General features: G+C 43.3%; 1 protein-coding gene across 2 annotated transcripts; it reads right to left on the bottom strand.

Moving 5' to 3' along the window:
- Nucleotides 1-330: 330 nt before the first annotated feature.
- Nucleotides 331-18658, bottom strand: LOC139575923 (AP-2 complex subunit alpha-2). 2 transcript variants are annotated; one of them, XM_071401379.1, is made up of 23 exons: nt 18477-18658; nt 17113-17181; nt 15230-15372; nt 14844-15037; nt 14533-14662; nt 14157-14258; nt 13919-14027; nt 13620-13770; nt 13328-13496; nt 13028-13165; nt 12682-12864; nt 10701-10798; nt 10165-10396; nt 9591-9764; nt 8704-8891; nt 8484-8555; nt 7113-7195; nt 6917-7005; nt 6656-6780; nt 6380-6496; nt 4750-4819; nt 2215-2349; nt 331-2069 (listed from the first exon to the last, which is right to left on the bottom strand). In XM_071401379.1, exons 1-23 carry the CDS (start codon nt 18541-18543, stop codon nt 1992-1994), a joined length of 2916 nt encoding a protein of 971 aa, XP_071257480.1. In that variant the 5' UTR covers nt 18544-18658; the 3' UTR covers nt 331-1991. The 2 variants fall into 2 exon arrangements, with proteins under 2 accessions (XP_071257480.1, XP_071257481.1); XM_071401380.1 differs by lacking the exon at nt 8484-8555.
- Between the last annotated feature and the right edge of the window lie 3294 nt (nt 18659-21952).

Raw genomic sequence — 21952 nt, 5'->3', positions numbered from 1 at the left:
GGGCATGGTCTAATTTATTCAAAAACACAATTAAGCTTTGCTTTCAATAGTCATTTCAGTTGTTTTATCAAAGTTAGCTGGCCAACTCATTGAGCCTGCTATGTAGTATACCTCTCCGGTGTTGGTGATTCTAGAAAATTCCTTAATGTTTTTATTTCCTTCAATATTACATTGCATTTTCTATAACCAAATTCCAGTACTATAGATCCCATTTGAAATATAATGGTGAAACATAATAACAAAATCAGTAGGGTTTTACATTCCAGCACAGGATTAAGTGCTAATAACATGGTAATAGTAGGGTAATAACTTAGAGTTACACTCAATAAAGACATTTTGCCCAGTTACGTCGTAATTTAATCAGAATTATATTGATTCAGGGTAAATATCTATGCATAAAACAAAACTGCTCCTCCCTACACATCACAGAACTAGTTGTGGCCATCACATATTCCACTATTAGTCAAGTTCCATTAAACATTTTCCAAGTGTACAAGCATAGGACTAACCCTGAAACTCAGCTCCTCTCCTGAACCATCATTCAACTGCTGTGTGAAGAGTACTCGCTAGAGGCCAAGAGATAATAAACCACTATGTGCTGCAGGAAAGACTTCTGTTTTGCCATCACGGATAAGTTTAGGGTCCTATACCCCATTAACAAGAATACATTCGTAATTCTGATAATCATCGAAACCATCAACATGTCCAGTTTGTAATTGAATGTCTTGTTTAAGTTTAACACACCGACCACCTATATTATGAGCATAAAAAAAGTGCTCTCTGGCATATAGAAGAAACTGAGTTATGCATACCTAATGGCTGCATGTATTATATATTGCACTCTACCATTTCAATTGCAAAAATATAAAATAATCTGGTGAATGTTATGATGGTACACTATCAACAACCTAAAACCTTAGCCAACTGTGTAAATAGCCTATTAACCAATGAAATAAATAATACATAGAAGACTTCCAGCCTTTGTTCTAGAAGGGTTCCGTAGTGGTGACGGATGCTGGTATGGTTGTGTAATATCTATGATTATACAACGGGTGGGTCTAATCTTGATTGGTTAAAACCATATTCCAGCCAGTGTCTATTTAACAAACAAAAAAATGATTTCATTAGATACAAACATGTTCTAGAGACATATTAGATACCAATAACCCCCTGATTTGGGACAGATAACTTTGGTTGGACACACAATTGTATGCATATCTGAATATAATGACAGCACTTAATTCCTTAGTGGTTTGTTTAACATAAGCGCACACACACACTACTAACAAGAAGATGATTTCTCATAACAGTCCCTTTACCTGACTGTTAAGACCAGCCGGAAATATCTACATAATGACCGCTGCAATTTAAATTCTCACCTCCATACACACAAAAAAACAAAAAAACACAATGGCTAGTGTTTGCAATATGGTCATGATGTGTTCAGGGACAGGGCTTGTTTACAGGTAAGACAAGAGCAAAGAAGACTGCTGCCATCCTTAGAACTAAATAAGACGACATCTTTTCATGTATGCTTGTGTAACTGTAACCCTGGATCTGAAACACAAAATAGGCACATCTATGGACTATCATTACTCAGTTGGAGAAGAGGGTCAGACAATTAAGGCATTTTCTTGCCAGTCCCCCTGAACTCCAATTTTCCAGTCAATATGTCTTTAAAGTACAGGGAGAGGACTAAGCCTTTTCCACAACAAAAGCACATCCGTAAATATTCTGTGCACACATGGACATAAGGCAGAGAAATATTAGTAGTGAGTGAAAAAGTCATTTGATATACAGTACTTTTATAATACGTCAAATATAAAAAAGAATTTACACTGTACACTGCATCAATTCCAATTTAAATGAGACAGACGGGAAGGATAAGTGTGACCTGTTTGTTATGAACCATGTGGTGTCTTCACAAGTGGCAGGGGGAGCTTGTACAGCTCTGTGGTATACCAGGTAAGAAGACCTGATCTGGAAACAGTTCAGAATTGTTCTGAGAGCAGCTCACACAGGCGCTGTGACACAGTATCTCTGCTTGTCCTTAGTGTTAAGCGGTACATCTGCAAAAGAAGAAAGGGTTAAATAGGTGGGTCAAATACATTGTCTGGATATTAAACTCCTTTCAACCACCATTTAAGAAAGAGTTTGTGACAGGGTCCTGGGGTGGAGAGTAATTCTCACTGGAGGGAGGTGAGGGCTACATACCTGTGCTTGAGTATTAGGCTCCAGTCTCAAGAGGCAGCCAACCTGGGTGGTCTTTGTATGGATGACACCAGCGCCCACAAAGTTGAAGGGGTTTGGATCTACGCCATCCAGCAAAGCAGCACCAAACCCCATTATCTGGAAAACAAAAACCAGATCAAGGTTAAGACTATCGACAACACAGCCCAACATGCTGACTAGACTGGGCGCGCACATGCATCATTGCGCGCATTTGATTTGTCAACTCACGCCAGACGCGAGCAGGACAGGCAGGTTGAAATATCAAAATGAACTCCGAACCAACTATATTAATTTGGGAACAGGTCAAAACACATTAAACATTCATGGACATTTAGCTAGCTAGCTTGTCCTGGGATATTGTTATTTTACATGAAATTACACAAGGTTCTTTTTTTCCTGGATCTTTGTAGAATTTTGAGTCACACAAAATTGTGTGTCCTCTACTCAGACAATTCATCCACAGATAAAAGGAGAAACCTAGTTAGTTTCTAGTAATCGCTCCTCCTTCAGTCTTCTTCTGTGGACTTTATATGGTGGTTGGCAACCAACTTTCAGGTGCATTACCACCAACTGGACTAGTGTGGACCTCAGTTCAGCTTTCAATCACCCACGTGTGTTTATGCTCCTGAAAACCAATGATGGGACAGGCGGGACTTGCAGCGCATCAAGCATCAAAAATAGAACCAAGTTCAATTTTAGCGCCTAGCTACGCAGATGCTCGTTGACGCGCGCGTGCACATTGTTTTTGCAACGCTCAACACCTTGTAGAGTCCATGACACGCAGGAGGTGTGGTCAGCATGTTACATAGTATTGCTAGTGGAGTCAGGGTGACCTTTATGCAGTTTCTTCACTTTCGTCTTTCAATCAATCAAATATTCTAAGTCAGAACCGTCCAGAGTTGTGCTGCTTCCTATGGTGTCACCAATTTGCTTAACGCCCCAATAGGTCCACAGACGACGCAATCGCAATCACACTTCCCTAACCCATCTGGACAAGAGGAATACCTATGTAAGAATGTTCATCGATTACAGCTCAGCATTTAACACCATAGTATCCTCCAAACTCGTCATTAGCTTGAGACCCTGGGTCTCGACCGCGCCCTGTGCAACTGGGTCTTGGACTTCCTGACGGGCCGTACCCAGGTGGTGAGGGTAGGAAACAACATCTCCACTTTGCTGATCCTCAACACTTGGGCCCCACAAGGGTGCGTTCTCAGCCCTTTCCTGTACTCCCTGTCCACCCATGACTGCGTGGCCATGCACGCCTCCAACTCAATCATCAAGTTCGCAGACGACACTACAGTGGTAGGCTTGATTCCCAACAACGACGAGACGGCCTACAGGGAGGAGGTGAGGGCCCTCGGAGTGTGGTGCCAGGAAAATAACCTCCCACTCAATGTCAACAAAACAAAGGAGATGATCATGGACTTCAGGAAACAGCAGAGGGAGCACCCCCCTATCCACATCGACGGGACAGTAGTGGAGAAGGTGGAAAGTTAAGTTCTTCGGCGTACACATAACAGACAAACTGAAATGGTCCACCCACATAGACAGCGTGGTGAAGGCGCAGCAGCGCCTCTTCAACCTCAGGAGGATGAAGAAATTCGGCTTGTTACCAAAAACAAACTTTTAAAGATGCACAATCAAGAGCATCCCGTCGGGCTGTATCACCGCCTGGTACGGCAACTGCTCCACCCACAACCGTAAGGCTCTCCAGAGGGTAGTGAGGTCTGCACAACACATCACTGGGGGCAAACTACCTGCCCTCCAGGACACCTACACCACCTGATGTCACAGGAAGGCCAAAAAGATCATCAAGGACAACAACCACCCGAGCCACTGCCTGTTCACCCCGCTATCATCCAGAAGGCGAGGTCAGTACAGGTGCATCAAAGCTGGGACCGAGAGACTGAAAAACAGCTTCTATCTCAAGGCCATCAGACTGTTGAACAGCCAGCACTAACATTGAGTGGCTGCTGCCAACATACTGACTCAAATCTCTAGCCACTTCAATAATAAAAAATTGGATGTAAATGTATCACTAGCCACTTTAAACAATGCAACTTTATATAATGTTTACATTACTCATCTCATATGTATATACTGTACTCTATACCATCTACTGCATCTTGCCTATGCCGTTCGGCCATCGATATATTTTTATGTACATATTCTTATTCATTCCTTTACACTTGTGTGTATAAGGTAGTTGTGAAATTGTTAGATATTACTGCATGGTCGGAACTAGAAGCACAAGCATTTCACAACACTCGCATTAACATCTGCTAACCATGTGTATGTGACAAATAAAATTGGATGATTTAAAAAGCCCTTTTCACAGCAGCCAATGGCACAAAGTGCTGTACAGAAACCCAGCCTAAAACATTTCTATCAACAAAAAAGATATACTGATCAGGTATACATTTTGAATAAAGAAAAGGCTGATGTGCTGCTACTAGGCAACCAACAAGTCAAGACAAAATCTCCATATCAATTCTAATCATAAAGGGATCTCACCTTGGCTTTGGTAACCTCTGTGTCCATGGAATGCCTTGCTTTGAAGATATTTTGTACCTCTTGCTGAGGGCTGTGGGTAGAGAAAGTCAGTCAAATCAAAGTTTATTTGTCACCTGCACTGAACACAACAGGTCTTTACAGTGAAATGCTTACTTACAGGCTCTAACCAATAGTGAAAAAAAGGTATTAGGTGAACAATAGGTAGGTAAAGAAATAAAACAGTAAAAAAAAGACAGGCTTTATACAGTAGCGAGGCTATAAAATTAGCGAGGCTACATACAGACACCGGTTAGTCAGGCTGATTGAGGTAGTATGTACATGTAGATATGGTTAAAGTGACTATGCATATATGATGAACAGAGAGTAGCAGTAGCGTAAAAGAGGGGTTGGCGGGTGGGACACTGCAGATAGCCCGGTTAGCCAATGTGCGGGAGCACTGGTTGGTCGCCCAATTGAGGTAGTATGTACATGAATGTATGGTTAAAGTGACTATGCATATATGATAAACAGAGAGTAGCAGCAGCGTAAAAAGAGGGGTTGTGGGGGGCGGCACACAATGCTTCCTCTTGCAAATAACAGGGATGTCGGCCCTGCCGGGTGTTTGGAGAATGTCTTGTGCGCCTCGTCTGTTGAATAAAAAAATCTTTGTCTAATCCGAGGTGAGTGATCGCTGTTCTGATATCCAGAAGCTCTTTTTTGCCGTAAGATACGGTTGCAGAAACAGTATGTACAAAATAAGTTAAAAATAACGCGGGGGAAAAAACACATAATAGCACAATTGGTTGGGCGCCCGTAAAACTGCTGCCATTTCTTCCGGCGCCATTTTAGTGGCTAGCAGCTAGCAGTCACTAGCAGCTTTAACCTCAGCTGTTAAGGATGTGTAACTACACTAAGTTTCACCTTGTTGCTGAATGATGGAAAATAGATACAAATGTATTTCCATGTGAACATGTTGACATCAATGCACAATTTTCGCATTTAATTAAAATGCATTAGACTAAGATGTATTACACTGACCTATACCACCAACATAAATCAATATTTGGTAGAAGCGCTTTCTGGAATACCGGTGAATTATTCATTGGTCACCACAGACTTTACACACTCCTAGGGAAACATTGATCTATTTATCTTGGCAATGTTGCTCAAGCTCTAATGGAACAATTTCACAAGACACTGTGTACCTATTCTGTTGGCATTTCCTTCACATTTAAATATACAGTGGGAGACAGTACACACTATTTATATCAATATTTACACATGCAGGCCAATCTGAATGAATTAACCCTTTTGTGTCCTCGGAATACAAGGAAGAGTAAACTGGCACATTGTCAGAGGGGAATATTGTGTCCATATCAAGAGAGAGAAAAACATGTTGTGATATATGGATATATTTTTTGGGGCGGCAGGTAACCTAGTGGTTAGAGCGTTGGGCCAGTAACTGAAAGGTTGGTGGATCGAATCCCCGAGCTAACAAGGTAAAAATATGTTGTTCTGCCCCTGAACAAGAAAGTTAACCCACTGTTCCTAGGCCATCATTGTAAATAAGAATTTGTTCTTAACTGACTTGCCAAGTTAAATTTAAAAAATTAAATATGACCAAGCATATAGCAGAGATATGTTTCCTTACGCTCCAAGTTGTTTCCAGCGCTGAAAGAAGTCCTGCGATGTCATCTCTGTAGGCTGGAAGAACTTGTTTAAAGTAATAGGCAGTTTAACAGCAATGTTCTGGAGAGTTCCCCCGTACCTGTGTGTAGAAACAGGAGTAAAACACTAAATAGCTGGGAAACCGATACAGTAGCATTTCCAACAACGTTCATGCAAACATTTATCACCAATCTGGCAAATAGTTGCGCCCTGAAACACACACTGAAATTCATATAAAAGGAGGAAAATAAGTTCTTACCTAAACTGAATGTTGAGCACTGGTGCATCCACAAAGTCAGACACACACTCAATGTTGAGTATCTGCTGGAGTTGTGCACCCCCGTCCACAGTGGGGTCTGCAGGCTTGGCATGGACATTCAGTTGTAGGGAAACAGTTAAGGGCACAATAGGGAGCAGTAAATGGCCACCCCTAGACAATAAATAATATACACTGGGAGGGATTTATTAAATTAAATTATTATTTTTGAAAATGACATAATAGCATCTAGTAAAGGATATGAGCCTGCAGAGTATCTTGGCAGACCACAGAGGCAGCGAAATTCATGAACTGGGTTGATGTCTTGTTACCAAAGAACACATACATCCGACCTGTATGTTGGAAAAAAAGATACTTATTTAAACCCTAAGATCTAAGGGTCAAACCATGATCATAATCACACTTAGGTGCATATGTATTTTTGCTGAGGCCTACTCACCTAGATTCTGTCTGAATTCAGACTTCAGTCCGATCTGGAGGAGCTGGTTCTCGTACAGGACACCATTGTTCTTGCAAACAAACCTGGAAGGGAATGGGGCAAGCATCTCATATCTTGGGCTTAACTTCTTATGGCTGCAGGGGCAGTATTGAGTAGCTTGGATGAAAGGTGCACATAGTAAACTGCCTGCTCCTCAGTCCCAGTTGCTAATATATGCATATGATTAGTCATATTGGATAGAAAACGCTCTGAAGTTTCTAAAACTGTTTGAATTATGTCTGTGAGTATAACAGAACTCATATGGCAGGCAAAAACCTGAGAAGTTCCACTTCCTGTTTGAATTTTTTCTGAGGTGGCAGATTTTCAACCAAGCTCTCATTGAAATTACAGCGAGATATTGATGAGTTTTCACTTCCTACGGCTTCCACTAGATGTCAACAGTCAATAGAACTTTGTCTGATGACTCTAATGTGAAGGGGGGCCGAAGGAGACAGGAATGAGTAATCACTGCCACGAGCTCACCATGCGCATTCACATGGGGAGGACCTCTGTTCCACCGCTCATCTGAAGTCAATCTAATTCTCCGGTTGGAACGTTATTCAAGATGTTAACATTCTAAAGATTGATTCAGTACATCGTTTGACATGTTTCTACTGACTGTTATGGAACTTTTGGACATTGTCACGTTATAGCGGACGCGCTTTGTGTCTTTTGAATTGTTTACCAAACGCGCTAACCAAAGTAGCTAATTGGACATAAATAACGGACATTATCGAACAAATCAAGCATTTATTGTGGACCTGGGATTCCTAGGACTGCATTCTGATGAAGTTCAAAGGTAAGGAAACATTTATCATGTATTTTCTGGTTTCTGTTGACCCCAACATGGCGGCGAATTTGGCTATTGTTCTGAGCTCCGTCTCAGATTATTGCATGATTTGCTTTTTCCGTAAAGTTTTTTTGAAATCTGACACAGCGGTTGCATTAAGGAGAGGTATATCTATAATTCCATGTGTATAACTTGTATTATCATCTACATTTATGATGAGTATTTCTGTTGAAACGATGTGGCTATGCAAAATCACTTGATGTTTTTGGAACTAGTGAAAGTAACGCGCCAATGTAAACTCAGATTTTTTTGTTATAAATATGAACTTTATCAAACAAAACATGCATGTATTGTGTAACATGAAGTCCTATGAGTGTCATCTGATGAAGATAATCAAATTTGACTCCCAGGATTGGATTCCAACCAAGATGCCAAGAGTCCCACAGCATACAGTAGGGATGTAACTAATGTCCCTTTCACCAGCGCAATCTGCGGTGAGCATGCAAGTGTTTTGAACAGACTCCACTGATGACATCTCTTACTTGTCTTCAGGTTCCTCTGCAGTGGGCAGAGTGGCGTTGGCATATGCTACTTGTGGAGTATTCGGCAGGAAACTGAAGCCATGAGTGAGATGCACAGCGAGAATGTAAAGGGCGAGAGGAGCACATTCACACCAGGTTTTAGTAAGCTCCATGACGGATCAATACAGTTAAAAAGCCCCTCCCTCCCTCTGATATTTGACCCACTGACACTCTTTCTTACCTGGAGAAGTTCTCATCTGCAACAGGCCCCACTGCCACTGGTGACTCTACAGGAAAGGCTGCTATGTTTCCAGAGAAGACATCCACCAGCAGGCTTGCCACCTTGGAGGCAGGAGGGGCAGAGTTTTGAGTGGCGATGGTGCTGCCCAGGCCAAGCAGGTCTGTGGAGGGAGTGGGGGACGCGGCCACCTTAGGAGAGGTAACGGTCACAATTACTTCACTTCGGAAGTTCAGGATCTGAACCAATCAACCGCTCCAATTGGTCTTACGCTAATGAAAGCACAGAGCAGTGCAACACACACACCATGCAAAACAAAACAAACCTCTTTAGGAGGATCTATAATTATTAGGACTATACTAAGGACTCAACAATAAAAAATAAATAAACTGTAAAAACCTAAGAATATATACTGCTAAGTAATCAAGCTCCCACAAAAGCAATGCGTCATCTTAGCATCTGGAATTGTCTTTATTCCGTAAGCAGATCAGATTACATGATGTTGTTAGGACAGTGTATTAAGGTTAGGGAAGTGACAAGTGAAAAATCCCGCATGAGCATCCAGAACCTGAAAGAGTGGCCCAGCAGAGAGCAGCACGGGGACAGCAGAGGCCTGGGGGGGCATGGGGGTCTGCAGGAGGTAGGAAGAGACCGGACGTGGCCGGTTGGTGGGGGTGCGGTCGAGGCGGGGGCCAGAAGATCCCCAACAAACAAGAGAGGAGAGCTCTAATGAACACAGGAGGAAACAGTGAAAGCCGGACAGAACGAGAGAGCTGGGGAGAGTTACTGAAAAGACAGCAGAAAACACCAGGACAGAAAAATAGGAAATGTACATATGAGAGGAGAGGAATAGGAGGCTCTAATAAGTAAACACATGACAACAGTAATACCTTGGCATTTGAGGTAGTGCTGCTATGGTCTGCAGTACCCCCATTGACACTGCGTTCTTTGCGGTTCTCATCCAAATCGAGATGCAGGTTTCCTGGTCCCTTCTTCCTCTTGAGTTTGGCCAGTATAGAGGACTCCCTCTCAGGGAAGGGAGGCATCTCCTCCAACACTGTGGCCTTGAGGGGAGCACAGAATGAATGGGGAATGAAGAGCATGACCTGGGGTAGAGGAACTGGAGGCTCTACAGTGTCCTTTTCTGAATTACAGTCTTTCTAATCAACAAAGATTTGCTGTGGGTTGTATTCTGAACAACTAAAAACCAAACAGCTAAGTGTAATATAAAACGGTTGTTTTTAAATTGCATTAAATGTAAAAGTGTCAATCTTGTCCACCTGCTAGCTCACTGCCATAGAGGACCACAATGGAAATAAGCATTCAGGCTTTGTTTTTTTTATGCTAGTTAATTTTTAAAGAATGTAATGTCTCCAGCTGGAGCATACTACTACTTTTAATTACCTAACAAATGCAATCAATCAAGCTTATAATGGCACAAAGGCAGGGTGGAATGTCACCGACCAGTATGTCAGTGCTGGCGATGCAGCTGAGGCGCAGGTACTCAACAGCACGCTGCTGTAGCTCAACGTCTGCATTGCGGAGCTGGCTGTCTGAGCGCAACACTTCCTGGATGGTGCCCTTCACCTCAGGGAACAGGTTGATGAACTTGATGTAGGCTGAGAGCAGCAAAGCCCGGGTGGACACCGAGCACAGGTGAAACTTGGAGTGGAGCAGGTCAAACTGGATGAGTGGACTAAGGAGTTAGAGCAAGAAGGACAATGGATGACACAGTGAGTGACGTCTGTCCTCAGCTCCAAAGGATATCATTGACTGTACATTTCTCCAACCAATGGAGGCTGCTGAGGGGAGGACAGCTCGTAATTGCTGGAATGGTGTCAATGTAATGGAATCAACCACATGGAAACCACGTGTTTGAAACCATTCCATTGACTCCGTTCCACCCATTATTATGAACCGTCCTCCCCTCAGCAGCCTCCACTCTCTCCAACTGAGAATAACAGTGGATCACTGAAATATGGCATTGATTGGTTACTAACCTTGACCTTGAATCTCCTGCTATCAAGTTCCCAAACTCCCCAAGAATGTACCCTCCGACCTTCACCAGGTTCTCATGGCAGGCTGGGGCCTGGAGTGCCTGTGGAAAGGAAAGAGTCCGAGTTATGTATGAAATAGCATAATAGATTGGACTGGGTGGGTTTACTGCTAACCTACAAAGCATTACATGGGCTTGCTCCTACCCATCTTTCCGATTTGGTCCTTCCGTACACACGTACGCTACGGTCACAAGACGTAGGCCTCCTTACTGTCCCTAGAATTTCTAAACAAGCAGCTGGAGGCAGGGCTTTCTCCTACAGAGCTCAATTTTTATGGAATGGTCTGCCTATCCATGTGAGAGAGGCAGACTCGGTCTTGACCTTTAAGTCTTTATTGAAGACTCATCTCTTCAGTAGGTCCTATGATTGAGTGTAGTCTGGCCCAGGGGTGTGAAAGGTGAAGGGAAAGGCACTGGAGCGACGAACCACCCTTGCTGTCTCTGCCCTAGGGTCAGTCTGTTATATCTGAAGTATTTCTCCTGACTTATCCGGTGTCCTGTGTGAATTTAAGTATGCTCCCTCTGATTTTCTCGGAAGACCTCAGCCCTAGGACCATGCCTCAGGACTACCTGGCCTGATGACTACTTGCTGTCCCCAGTCCACTTGGTCATGCTGCTGCTCCAGTTTCAACTGTTCTGCATGTGGCTATGGAACCCTGACCTTTTCACTGGACGTGCTACCTGTCCCGGACCTGCTGTTTTCAACTCTCTCTAACTCTGAATGATCGGCTATGAAAAGCCAACTGACATTTACTCCTGAGGTGCTGACCTGTTGCACCCTCTACAACCACTGTAATTTTTATTGTTTGACCCTGCTGGTCATCTATGAACATCTTGGTCATGTACTGTTATAATCTCCACCCGGCAAAGCCAGAAGAGGACTGGCCACCCCTTATAGCCTGGTTCCTCTCTAGGTTTCTTCCTAGCCTCCGTGCTTCTACAGTACATCTGCATTGCTTGCTGTTTGGGGTTTTAAGCTAGGTTTCTGTATAGCACTTTGTGACATCGGCTGATGTAAAAAGGGCTTTGAAAATACATTTGATTGATACGGGGCTGAGAGCATATCAGTCAGCAGATCTTAACATACACATGATGGAATTCCCATGATGGTTATGTCAAAGTTGAGATTCAATCTGGGCAGACCAGCATGTGGGGTAGCAAGTCTGAACATGGGGACAAATGTAACTATAAAACAAAAACACAGCTGAAACTATGGTGGAACTGACTAAAGGAAAAATGACAAGGCATATCACTGGTTCTGAAAGGATGTATATCTGCAGTAGACATCAATGTATCTAATGTCAGAGGATGCAGTGGTAGAGATCATGGGCAATGAAGGAGGAAAGACACTGGAGAGGAGGGAGGGCTCAAGACTACACATCCATAAAACTGGGATGGAGGGATGGAGCAGCAGTGAGAGACAGTGAGACAGACACAAGCAGAGAGACTGAAGGGAGAATCAAGTAATCTTATATTGCTGTACCAAAACACAAGGCGGGCTCATAGTTTCCTCCCTGAGAAGACAAAGACAGCTTTAGTGGTAAATAGTGAATGACGCTCTCCATCCCCCTGAACTCACAGTTCACATCCAAGCAGGCAGAGCCTGTGATGAGCATCGGAAGTGAGCTGCTTAAAACTAATATGATTAAGGAAACACACCTACATCAGAACTATTGTGTTATTGACTGTACGTTTGTTTATCCCATGTGTAACTCTGTGTTGTTTGTGTCGCACTGCTCTGCTCTATTTTGACCAGGTCGCAGTTGTAAATGAGAACTTGTTCTCAACTGTCCTACTTGGTTAAATAAAGGTATATAAAAAATAAAAAAATGTAAGAGAACAATCCAGACAGACAAACATTAGGTTACAATGAGTCCCCCATGGCTCGGTTAAAGACAGATTATTCACAAAAATAAAATAAGCACCTCGAACACTGTCTTGGCAGCATAACCTTGCACTTCATCTCTGTTGATGACGATCTGGATCACGCGGTACCAGACCTCGTCACTGACATAGTCCCCAGCGAAGCGGATCAGGTTGAGGATGGTGTCAACATACCAGGTGTAGTCAACTGCATACTTCTCTGCCAGGATGGCAACCTTTAGCACCTGTGGTGAGAGGTAGTCTTATCAGATCAAAGAACAATGCCATTCATGTTTTTATTTAGGTCTGTGGAACGTATTCCTCCAAATTACCTCAGTGGCATTTAAAACATGAAGCAATCATAAACTTTTGGTTGGTGAAATTATTAGATACTGGTCTAGAACTCACTATCTCCTCTCTGATGGAGTAGTCTGCCGTCTCCAGGTAGCTGAGCATCTCTGCTACAATCTGTTTGGCGTTGCTGCGGTCACACATGGCATAGAGCAGGTCCACAGCACGCTGACGCACACTGACATCTCTCTCCGACTGCAGGATTCAACCAGGTCAAACAAACATCAGGACTACGGCAGAGTCACACTAACAGGAACAAAACAGACAGGCATACATACACTATGTACTCAAGAAGACACTGAGTACTAGGACTGGCAAATGTAGCTTGTGAATGCAGGTACAAATGTGTTTGCGTACTTTGAGGGCATTTATGACCGTCTCAATGTGTGTCTTAACAGCCTCATGGGAGAACTCAGAGCTGGCTAGGGTGCACATGCTCTCCAGGGCCAGGTAGCGCAGGTTAGTCTCCCGGTGCTGGAGGAACTGGCCCAGCTGGTTACAGGCCCGTACCAGCAGAGCGGGCTCGCTGTGGAGAGAAAGACAGACATTGGTGCCATTGTCATCAGGACAGTCCAACTCAACACATACAAACTGCATTTCTTGAATACATTGGTCTTCTGTAGCTGCTGCAACTGGGAGAGGGACTGACCTGTCATGGTGGATGATTAGACTGATGGCCTCAAACAGCACAGCGTTCTTAGCGTTGGAGTGCTGCACCTTCTTCGACTTGGGAGGCTCCTGGGCCTTGTTCAGGATGGTTTCCAGACATTCCGTCAGACGGCCCCGGATCGCACCATCCTCTGAGAGGGCAAGAAAGGGGGAGGAAGGGGGTCGCAGATGAAAGCACAACTATGTTCATCCCGGCAACACTACAGAGCTTTTGAGTAATATTATGTTCATATAGTCAAGCACCCACACGCATGTCATCATGCTCACACAGCTTCTTACCAGGCGGAGGATAGCACTGTAGGAGACGCAGGAGCTTGACAGAAAGCCAGGGAGCTGCAACAAAATAGTAGGTGTAGTCCTGCAGGTCAGTGGAGGCCGAGGAGACGATCTAGAGAACATGAGACATGACTAACACATTATGCCTCAAGCAAACTGACTAATAACTAAGGGTCATAATAACATTCAATGGTCATATTGATGAAAGAAATAAAAGTCCTGCACACGGCCATATGCCTACCCTGCTGAGTCTGGCTACAGCCAAGGAGACAGAGGTCTTGAAGTCCTCTGGGCTCTTCTGTGCCAGTGTGGTAATCAAACTGGTGGCAGCGGTCACTACACCCTGTGGAAAAGGGAAGTAATACAACTGCCATTACACACAAACAGCTAATCATTTATATTACACTATACACAAACCAATCCAATAATTCTTTTGCATGCAATGTTTTTCCTCATTACGCCCACAAACTATTATTTTGGCTCAAACATAGCCCTAACAACGAAGACAGCAGGTCATGGTGAAAGAATCCTCTCATCCACACCCGACCGATCCAAATCTCCCTCACTAAAACCAAAGGTCCACAGTCCTCTCATAATAACCCCATGGCAGTCCATACCAGGTGCTGGTCATTGAGCAGATGAACCACCCGGGTGGTCCACTCCCCCATGGGCACTAGGTCTGGAGAGGTCCTGTTGAGACGCAGTAGGCACAGGGCAGCACTCTGTTTCACACTGTCCATGGTGTCCCTGCAAGACAAACCCTGCCAAATTATGACAGAACATCAGCATCACTTAACCGGTACATAGCTTCAGGTTTTTTTACAAAGAGGCCTGACTGACTGAAAGTTACAGCCTCAAATGTTAAACTGACAGAGAGGGTACCTCAGTCATTAGGCTAAGTCTGCTCCACACCACTACCCTTTCTTACCCAGCCACCAGGATGCGGGGCACCTCAGCTGCAAAAGCCTCAGCCATCTCCCTGCTGCCCACATTGGCAATGCAATGCAAGGCCAGGTTCATGAAAGTGGGATTCCTGCTGGACAGGTCATTCTTTATGGCATTGTTGATAAGACTGATGAGGTCACTGTTTGAGTTGACCAGCACTGAGATGAACAGGTAACCCTGTGGAGTTGGATAGAAACAAACAGTTTATCAAACCTGAAAGGAATTAAAGGGAAGTTATCATAATAGTTTAACATAAACTTTGAGAATAGATTGTGTAATTAACACAGTGTTTTGTCCAATTAGATACATAACTTAATCCACTCACTTACAGTCATGCAAACAAATTCAAAGACCGGCTTCTCTACTCACAATTTGTTTCTCTGTGTACTTGTTGGAACTGAGCAGGTTGACTGCCTCCATGTGGCCAAAGTCAATGTCATGGCCAAGAAGGAATATGAAAAGCAGCTTGCACACATATTTCTTCTTACTGTAGCCATCTAATGCCTTGTCTCCTGCAGCAAAACAGAAAGGTTGTTGTCATGACTATGAAGATTTAGAAGCAGAACAAACTGGAAGGAAATAATACTTTTAAGGCAAGCCAAGTCACAAATGACTGATCACGTGTTTGAGAGCACGGAACTTTAGTGTTCTTCCCTTTTAAAATGAATCTTAATCTGAAGCACGGAGGCCTAAAAGAGTAACATGCTAACCACTCCTATTCTGGGAAGAAAAATGTGAAACCCACTTAGGAATAGATAAAAGTACGACATTCCATGTTGCTAGTTAAATCAACCCCACAACTGACTGTAGTTGAGGAGATGGTGAGTCAGCAGCACAAGACAGGAAGCTGAGTGCAGCACTTTTTTCACCTTGGTGAAAGAGGGCAAATGGTAGGAGGCTAAATGAGTGCAGCTGTGCAATGAAAATAATGACGGATTCAGAACATTGCTCAAATAAATAAAGTCCAATGCCGCTTACAGGAAACCTGGAAGTGCACTTCCAAACGCAGACCAATGCACATTATAGCTTGAAGAGCTGCAACAGCATTCTGAAAGTGGGAGTTTAATGGAGCCCCCACCCCTGTCTGGAACCCCACCTCCACTGTGTGTGGGACGATGTCCCGTGAGAGAGATTAGGAGGGGCTCTACATTAAGGATTAGCTGGACAATGCATAAGGAGTTTCTCTAAGGCTATAATTTTCTATTTTCTGAACTTTCTGCATAAACTAAGTATTATCTGGTTCAAAGTAAGATAAACATGTTTACATCACAATCATAAAACCTTTAATAATGTGTGTATGGAGAGAGGAAGAGAGAGGAACAGCAAGAAAGAGATTTTCTGTAGAGCTCCACAGGAAGTTCCCCGGGAAACAAGGGAAAGGATTCCAGCCTGCTAACATACTGTGCCCCCCTCAGTTTCCTGACAGAACAGTTGACTCAACAACTCTCCCTGTTCAGCTAAGCCCTTTAGCTTCTCCCTACCTCACTGAACTTTAATATAGCCTATCTCTGGGGATAGTTAGGGACCATCAATAAATTATACAATGTAAATGGGACAATATTTTATAAATTGACCATGGGTGTTACAATTGGGTCATGTGCAGCTGTGCTCCAAATTTATGATTAGCCTACTTGGGTGCTGCCAGCTGTGGGCAGGATTAAAATAAACCCAACCCACAGAAAACTGTTACAGTACCCTTCATTCCATGACATATATTTTTTTACTATCATCTCACAAATCTCAGTTTAGGACAAGACTGACTTTATGACCAAAAGTATCCTATTTGCAATGTAATACATTTTGACACTAGAATACATTTTAAAATAAGAAGTTGCTTTTTGGGTGCAGTCGTTCTTTTACCAAATAGCCTGCCTCAGTGGTAGCCTAAGTACTCCATCAGTTTGGAAGGCAAGCCTTTCCATACAAATGTGTTGTTACGTGATAAAAATGAGCTGGCTCATAAGCCCCTCAAAAGCAACTTTGCAGATAGGCACTACATGTTTTCTAGCAACCAAAACAAAAGTCACCTGATGTTAGAGATGCCAATATCGATTTTCACTTTGGAACAGCTGACTTATTTTAGGCTAGATGGAACAGGTGGTAGAGAACATTTAGCATAGCTGCATGGTGATCTCCTGTGAGGGCACTGTTAATAAGCTAAATGACTAGTGTCCGTGTCCACAAACTATGTGGAACCATCAGACACCAAAGTGTGTTCACACCTAGATTTAAAGGGATTTTGCTTGGCTTACCTTTAAATTTTGAGCGGATGTTGGCCAACTCTTTGTTAATTCTCTTGATCTCTGCTTCTTTACTTTTACCTGAAATGGAAAATAAAACATGTTATATGTTCAATGTCACCTGTATGGGCCATATGCACCTGTATGCAAGCCTGAACAGCACTTGTGGAATGGAACAGTTTGGCTGTACCACAGTACTCAGACTGGGCTAAATTATTGATTGTTTATTTTATTTTCTGCAAAGTATGTGTATTGATGTGCCTATGCACCATGAACTAGGGAGGTGAGGCCAGGAAACAAATTGGATCCCTTTCAGGAGCAATGGTCTTAGTAGTAAGTAAGATGTCTAAATTACGGCATGGATTTAGGTCAGGAGAGCATACCTGGGTCGGGAGGATCAGACCCAGACCTACGGTTTAGGATCAGTTTTTCTGCATGGATCTGTAGCATGCCTCATTCACACCTACATTGAAGTTATGGAACGTTGATAACCTTCACTGTCTCTGCTATGGATTTACGCAGGGAAACTAGTGCTCTAAATAGATTAATTTGCTCACAGAGCACATTTAGACTTCCATGGCTCTAGTCTAGGTGAAAGTTCCCAGTCCCACCACCACAAAACCCTGCACTGCAGCTGGGTTTCTTGATGGTAGTATAAGCAATCCAGCTACTAGTATTGTTATTGTCGGAGAAATACGCACTCATTCATAGACAGAGCATGATGATAGTTGCTAGAGAGAAAATGTATCTTAATTAGCTAGCTAGTCAACATTTGTAGAGGTAACTAGTTTCCTACTAGATTACAGATATACCCAGCACCAAATGTGCAAATGATCAATCTACAACGGCGTAACACCAGCCAGCCAAAATGATGAATGTCACCATAATTGTTTTAATTTCCTGACTCTGTGAACCACGCCCATTGGCTAGTTTGCTAAACTAACTAGCCTAGCGTGACATTAAAACAGCTAGTTAAGTATAACTAGTACAGTAAAAGATTGCATTTGCTGTCTGTAGCTAGCTATTTACCTTTATTTCACAGACTGGACGTTTGTTTAGGAAACATAGTTTCTTTGCGGGCTATTTTTGCTTCAATCTCTAGCTAACGTTGGCTAGCTATAATGGCTAACGTTAGTTTGCTAGCTAACTGTTAACTCTGTTAACTACATTACCGTTAACTGCTTTGGCAGGTTAGCTATTTACTAGGTAATTAACGAACTACCCACACGATATTTTGTTTTGTTAATTAAGTACCTAACTAGTTAAACATGAGGCGCTTGTGCCTTTACATGGGATAGCTTGTTTCATACCTAGCCTTGCATTCCTCCCAAATGAACTGTAGCTTGCTAATCAGCAAGTCAACATCATCTACTCACAGTTCCTAATGTCCGATATAAACACAGCAAGGCCACGCATTCCATCTCCTTTAGAGACTGCAGGCATTTTGTTCCACGCGATATTTTATTTGTTAGCCTATTCTCTGCAGTCAGACCTTAAATACACTTTATTTCAGTTGTTCGGGAGTAGGTTTTTGTTAAAGAGGCGGGGTCACTTGAGCCACAGACTCCAAATAAGTGTCATGATGTTGGAAAAATTGCGCACATTGCACATGTCTTATTTTCACGATTTGGACACGAATTCGCTTTCCAAAGCTAATAAACATGTGGAAATATGAGCAGCATTTTGTATTCCTAGTTTAATTAGTTAGGGAGCGTAAACAAAGTACAACCTTTTTTTACATTCGAATTTCAATAGCTCCTTGGTCATGTGACCTACTGACCTCAACCAAGTTTCAGAATGTCCACTGACTACCCTTCTATATTGCACGCCCTTTAGTTGTCAATTTTCATCTCACTCGATTTTACATGAATTTTTCAAAATTAAACATTTCAATAGCTCCTTGGTCATGTCACCTACTGGACTCAAACAAGGTTCAGAATGTCCACTGACTACCCTTCTATATTGCACACCCCTTGGTTTGTCAATTTTCATCTCACATGTTTTTACACAAATTTTTCAAACTTTCTCATTTCAGTAGCTCCTTGGTCATGTGACCCAATGACCTCAAACAAGGTTCAGAATGTACACTCAGTGGGCCAACACATTGCACACCCTTTAGTATGTCCATTTTCATTTCAGGTGATTCACATGAATTTTGTCAACTTTAGAATTTCAATAGCTCCTTGGTCGTGTGACCCAATGACTTCAAACAAGGTTCAGAATGTACACTCAGTGGGCCTACACATTGCACACCCATTAGTTTTTTCTTTCCCCCACCCACGAAAGGCCACAGTTCACTGAGCAAAAAGGTTTGAGATTGAAATGAAAGCGTCCGGGCGCTCCGCCACCGCTGGAGCGACGGGAGGGGAGACATTAAACCCCTGCCTGCGCCGGGACGCAGAACGGTTGGCTAGGTACCCAGAGCCGCGCAAGGGTCCTGGGCGAGACCCAAGCGCTTGATGTTGGATACCGAGGCGGGAAGACCCGGTTCACCAGGAACCCCCGATCCCCTTCGGACACGGCCGACACAGGTGTACCATGCGGCTGTGCCTAATGGGAAAAGGGGGGGTGTAGCCGGTCGGGTGCAACCCAGGCGACATGGAGATGCGGGGAACAGAGCTTGGCGGGACCCGAAGCCACCCTCCCGGCCAAGAACCCCGCGCCAAGGGAAGGCAGAGAGCTATTGAAATTAAAAACAATGAAAAACATATAAAAATGTGTGTAAAGTCACCTGAGATGAAAATGGATGAACTAAAGGGTGTGCAATATATAAGGCTAGTGACTGGATGTTCTGAAAGTAGTTTGAGGGTTGTAGGTCACGTGACCAAGGAGCTACTGAAATTAGAAACGTTAAAAAACATTGAACATTTATGTAAAATCTTGTGAGATGAAAATGGACAAACAAAAGGTTGTGCTACATAGAAGGCTGCTCAGTGGATATTCTGAAAGTAGTTTGAGGGCTGTAGGTCATAAGACTAAGGAGCTATTGAAATTTGAATCTTAAAAAAATTCTCATGAGATGCAAATGGACAGACAAAAGGGTGTGCAATGTGTAGGCCCACTGAGTGTACATTATGAACCTTGTTTGAGGTGTGGGTCACATGACCAAGGCGCTATTGAATTACAAATTTAAATAATTTAAAATTGTGTGAGATGTAAACCAACAAAACAGTGTGTGCAATGCGTGTCTATGGTTCTAGATAATCTGATGGCAGTTTTGAAATTTTAGGAGTAATGGTTAAAGAGCTATTGAAATTTGAAAAATTGGATTTGTCACTATGTTGACAGTCCCTAACTGCTGTTGGTGAATGTAAGGAAAACTACAGGCAAATATCTGTCGAAGATCCAACCTGAATCTGTCTTTACCTCAGTGAGACATGCCCAGTAGAGACCTCAGGATGTGTAAACATCAGAGGACAGGAATTTTTATAGTGAATGAGCCAACTCCAAGATTCCCAGGGTGTGAAAAGTGGTGCAGTAGGCCACTCATTTCAAGTACAGTGAGTGGTGTTGTTAATGATTGTGGCAGACCAGGGGGTTGGGTCAAAACGTTTACACAGATCAGACACGGAGAGTAGGATTAGCTCAGTTTCAAAGGTGTTTATTAAAATAATAGTTCAAAAGAAAAGAATATGTCTCTCCGATGAGACCCTCTCCGGGATACCGTCTTCTTGGCTCCGGGTCTTGTTGTATCCTGTGGGGATCAAAAACTGAACTCACTCCTGTTTCGTCTGCAACCGCCCCCAACTATACGGGTGTCCTTTCTTCCCCCACTCTCTTCCCTGTGTGCTGCTCTTCTGGCAGCTTTATGGGACTTGTACAGCTGGTGAGAAATCAGCCCTTGATTACTCACCAACTCCCAATCAGCCCCAATTAGTCCTGGCCGGAGAGCCCGTCGAGACCTGGCACGTCCAGCAGATGGAGCCATCGCCTCGTGATGTATACTCCGTCTGTCACCAGTCCTTGACGAGTCTCCCCCTGGTGGCTGACCTGCTGTACGCCACATGATGCATGGTGAATTCTGTTTCAGAAATACTTTTAGTCAGTATAATCTAGCAGACAGACAGACAGAGAGAGAGAGACAACAACAACAAATTGATGGATAAACACAGATACATGTCACTTTATCATGTGTGGATTCTGTCATTTTGCCCGCTTGGTACTACAATCTATGTGCAAGTTATCCCTTTCGTATCTTGCAGGCCTATTCAGTACAGAGAGAGAATTTTCAACCAGTTTCATCATGTGTGAAACTTGTACCCATGTTGAGATTTAAAAAATGTTTCCTTGGTCTTTCACATGGTGGTGCTGCTGTCGCCACTTTTGGAATTCGCAAAGGCTTGTTGTTATATAGAGTCTATGGTTGCATGCAAACACAAACTCTTTGGGTGGGGGCTGGGGGCAGTTGTATCATGCTTAGTATCATGAATGATGATGCAGTCTTAAAATTAGAGACAGTGGTAGGGCCTATCTCTGTTCCTCTACCTAAAGCATGGACGGAAGAGAGACTGAATCAAACGCCCACCGTCAGGTTCATGGCCATACAGTTAATATGATTTGACTTCTCGTTCACTGTTGCCCCAGAGCTTTCCTTTAGCTGTCATTCATCCTGTGGATCCATGTCTTGCACAAAGTGGACCTGACAGCCTGAATTTCCATTGAACCATGCATTCATATTTTCTCATCATGTCCACTCTCTTGACTGCACATGTTTGCCCACTGCCTTCCTGCATCAAACCTGTCTTCCTGCTTTCACGTGGTTCAGCCATGGCTGAACTGTTTTCATGGAAAACAGTTATGGCGAGACAAGACGCAGCTCTTACAGTAGATGGGAAATATTGTCCAGGTGACT

This window comes from Salvelinus alpinus, chromosome 5 (genome assembly GCF_045679555.1).
Source record: "Salvelinus alpinus chromosome 5, SLU_Salpinus.1, whole genome shotgun sequence".
NCBI classification, from domain to species: Eukaryota; Metazoa; Chordata; class Actinopteri; order Salmoniformes; family Salmonidae; genus Salvelinus; species Salvelinus alpinus.
Note: the sequence above shows the minus strand (reverse complement) of the source record. Positions and strands in the feature narration are given on the sequence as shown.

Coding starts and splice junctions, on each gene's coding strand:
- LOC139575923 (XM_071401379.1), bottom strand. CDS start 18,543: ATGCCTGCAGTCTCTAAAGGAGATGGAATGCGTGGCCTTGCTGTGTTT. Junction 15,038..15,229: donor AGTACACAGAGAAACAAATT/GTGAGTAGAGAA, acceptor CCAACTCCACAG/GGTTACCTGTTCATCTCAGT. Junction 13,771..13,918: donor ACAGTGCTATCCTCCGCCTG/GTAAGAAGCTGT, acceptor TTGCCCTCTCAG/AGGATGGTGCGATCCGGGGC.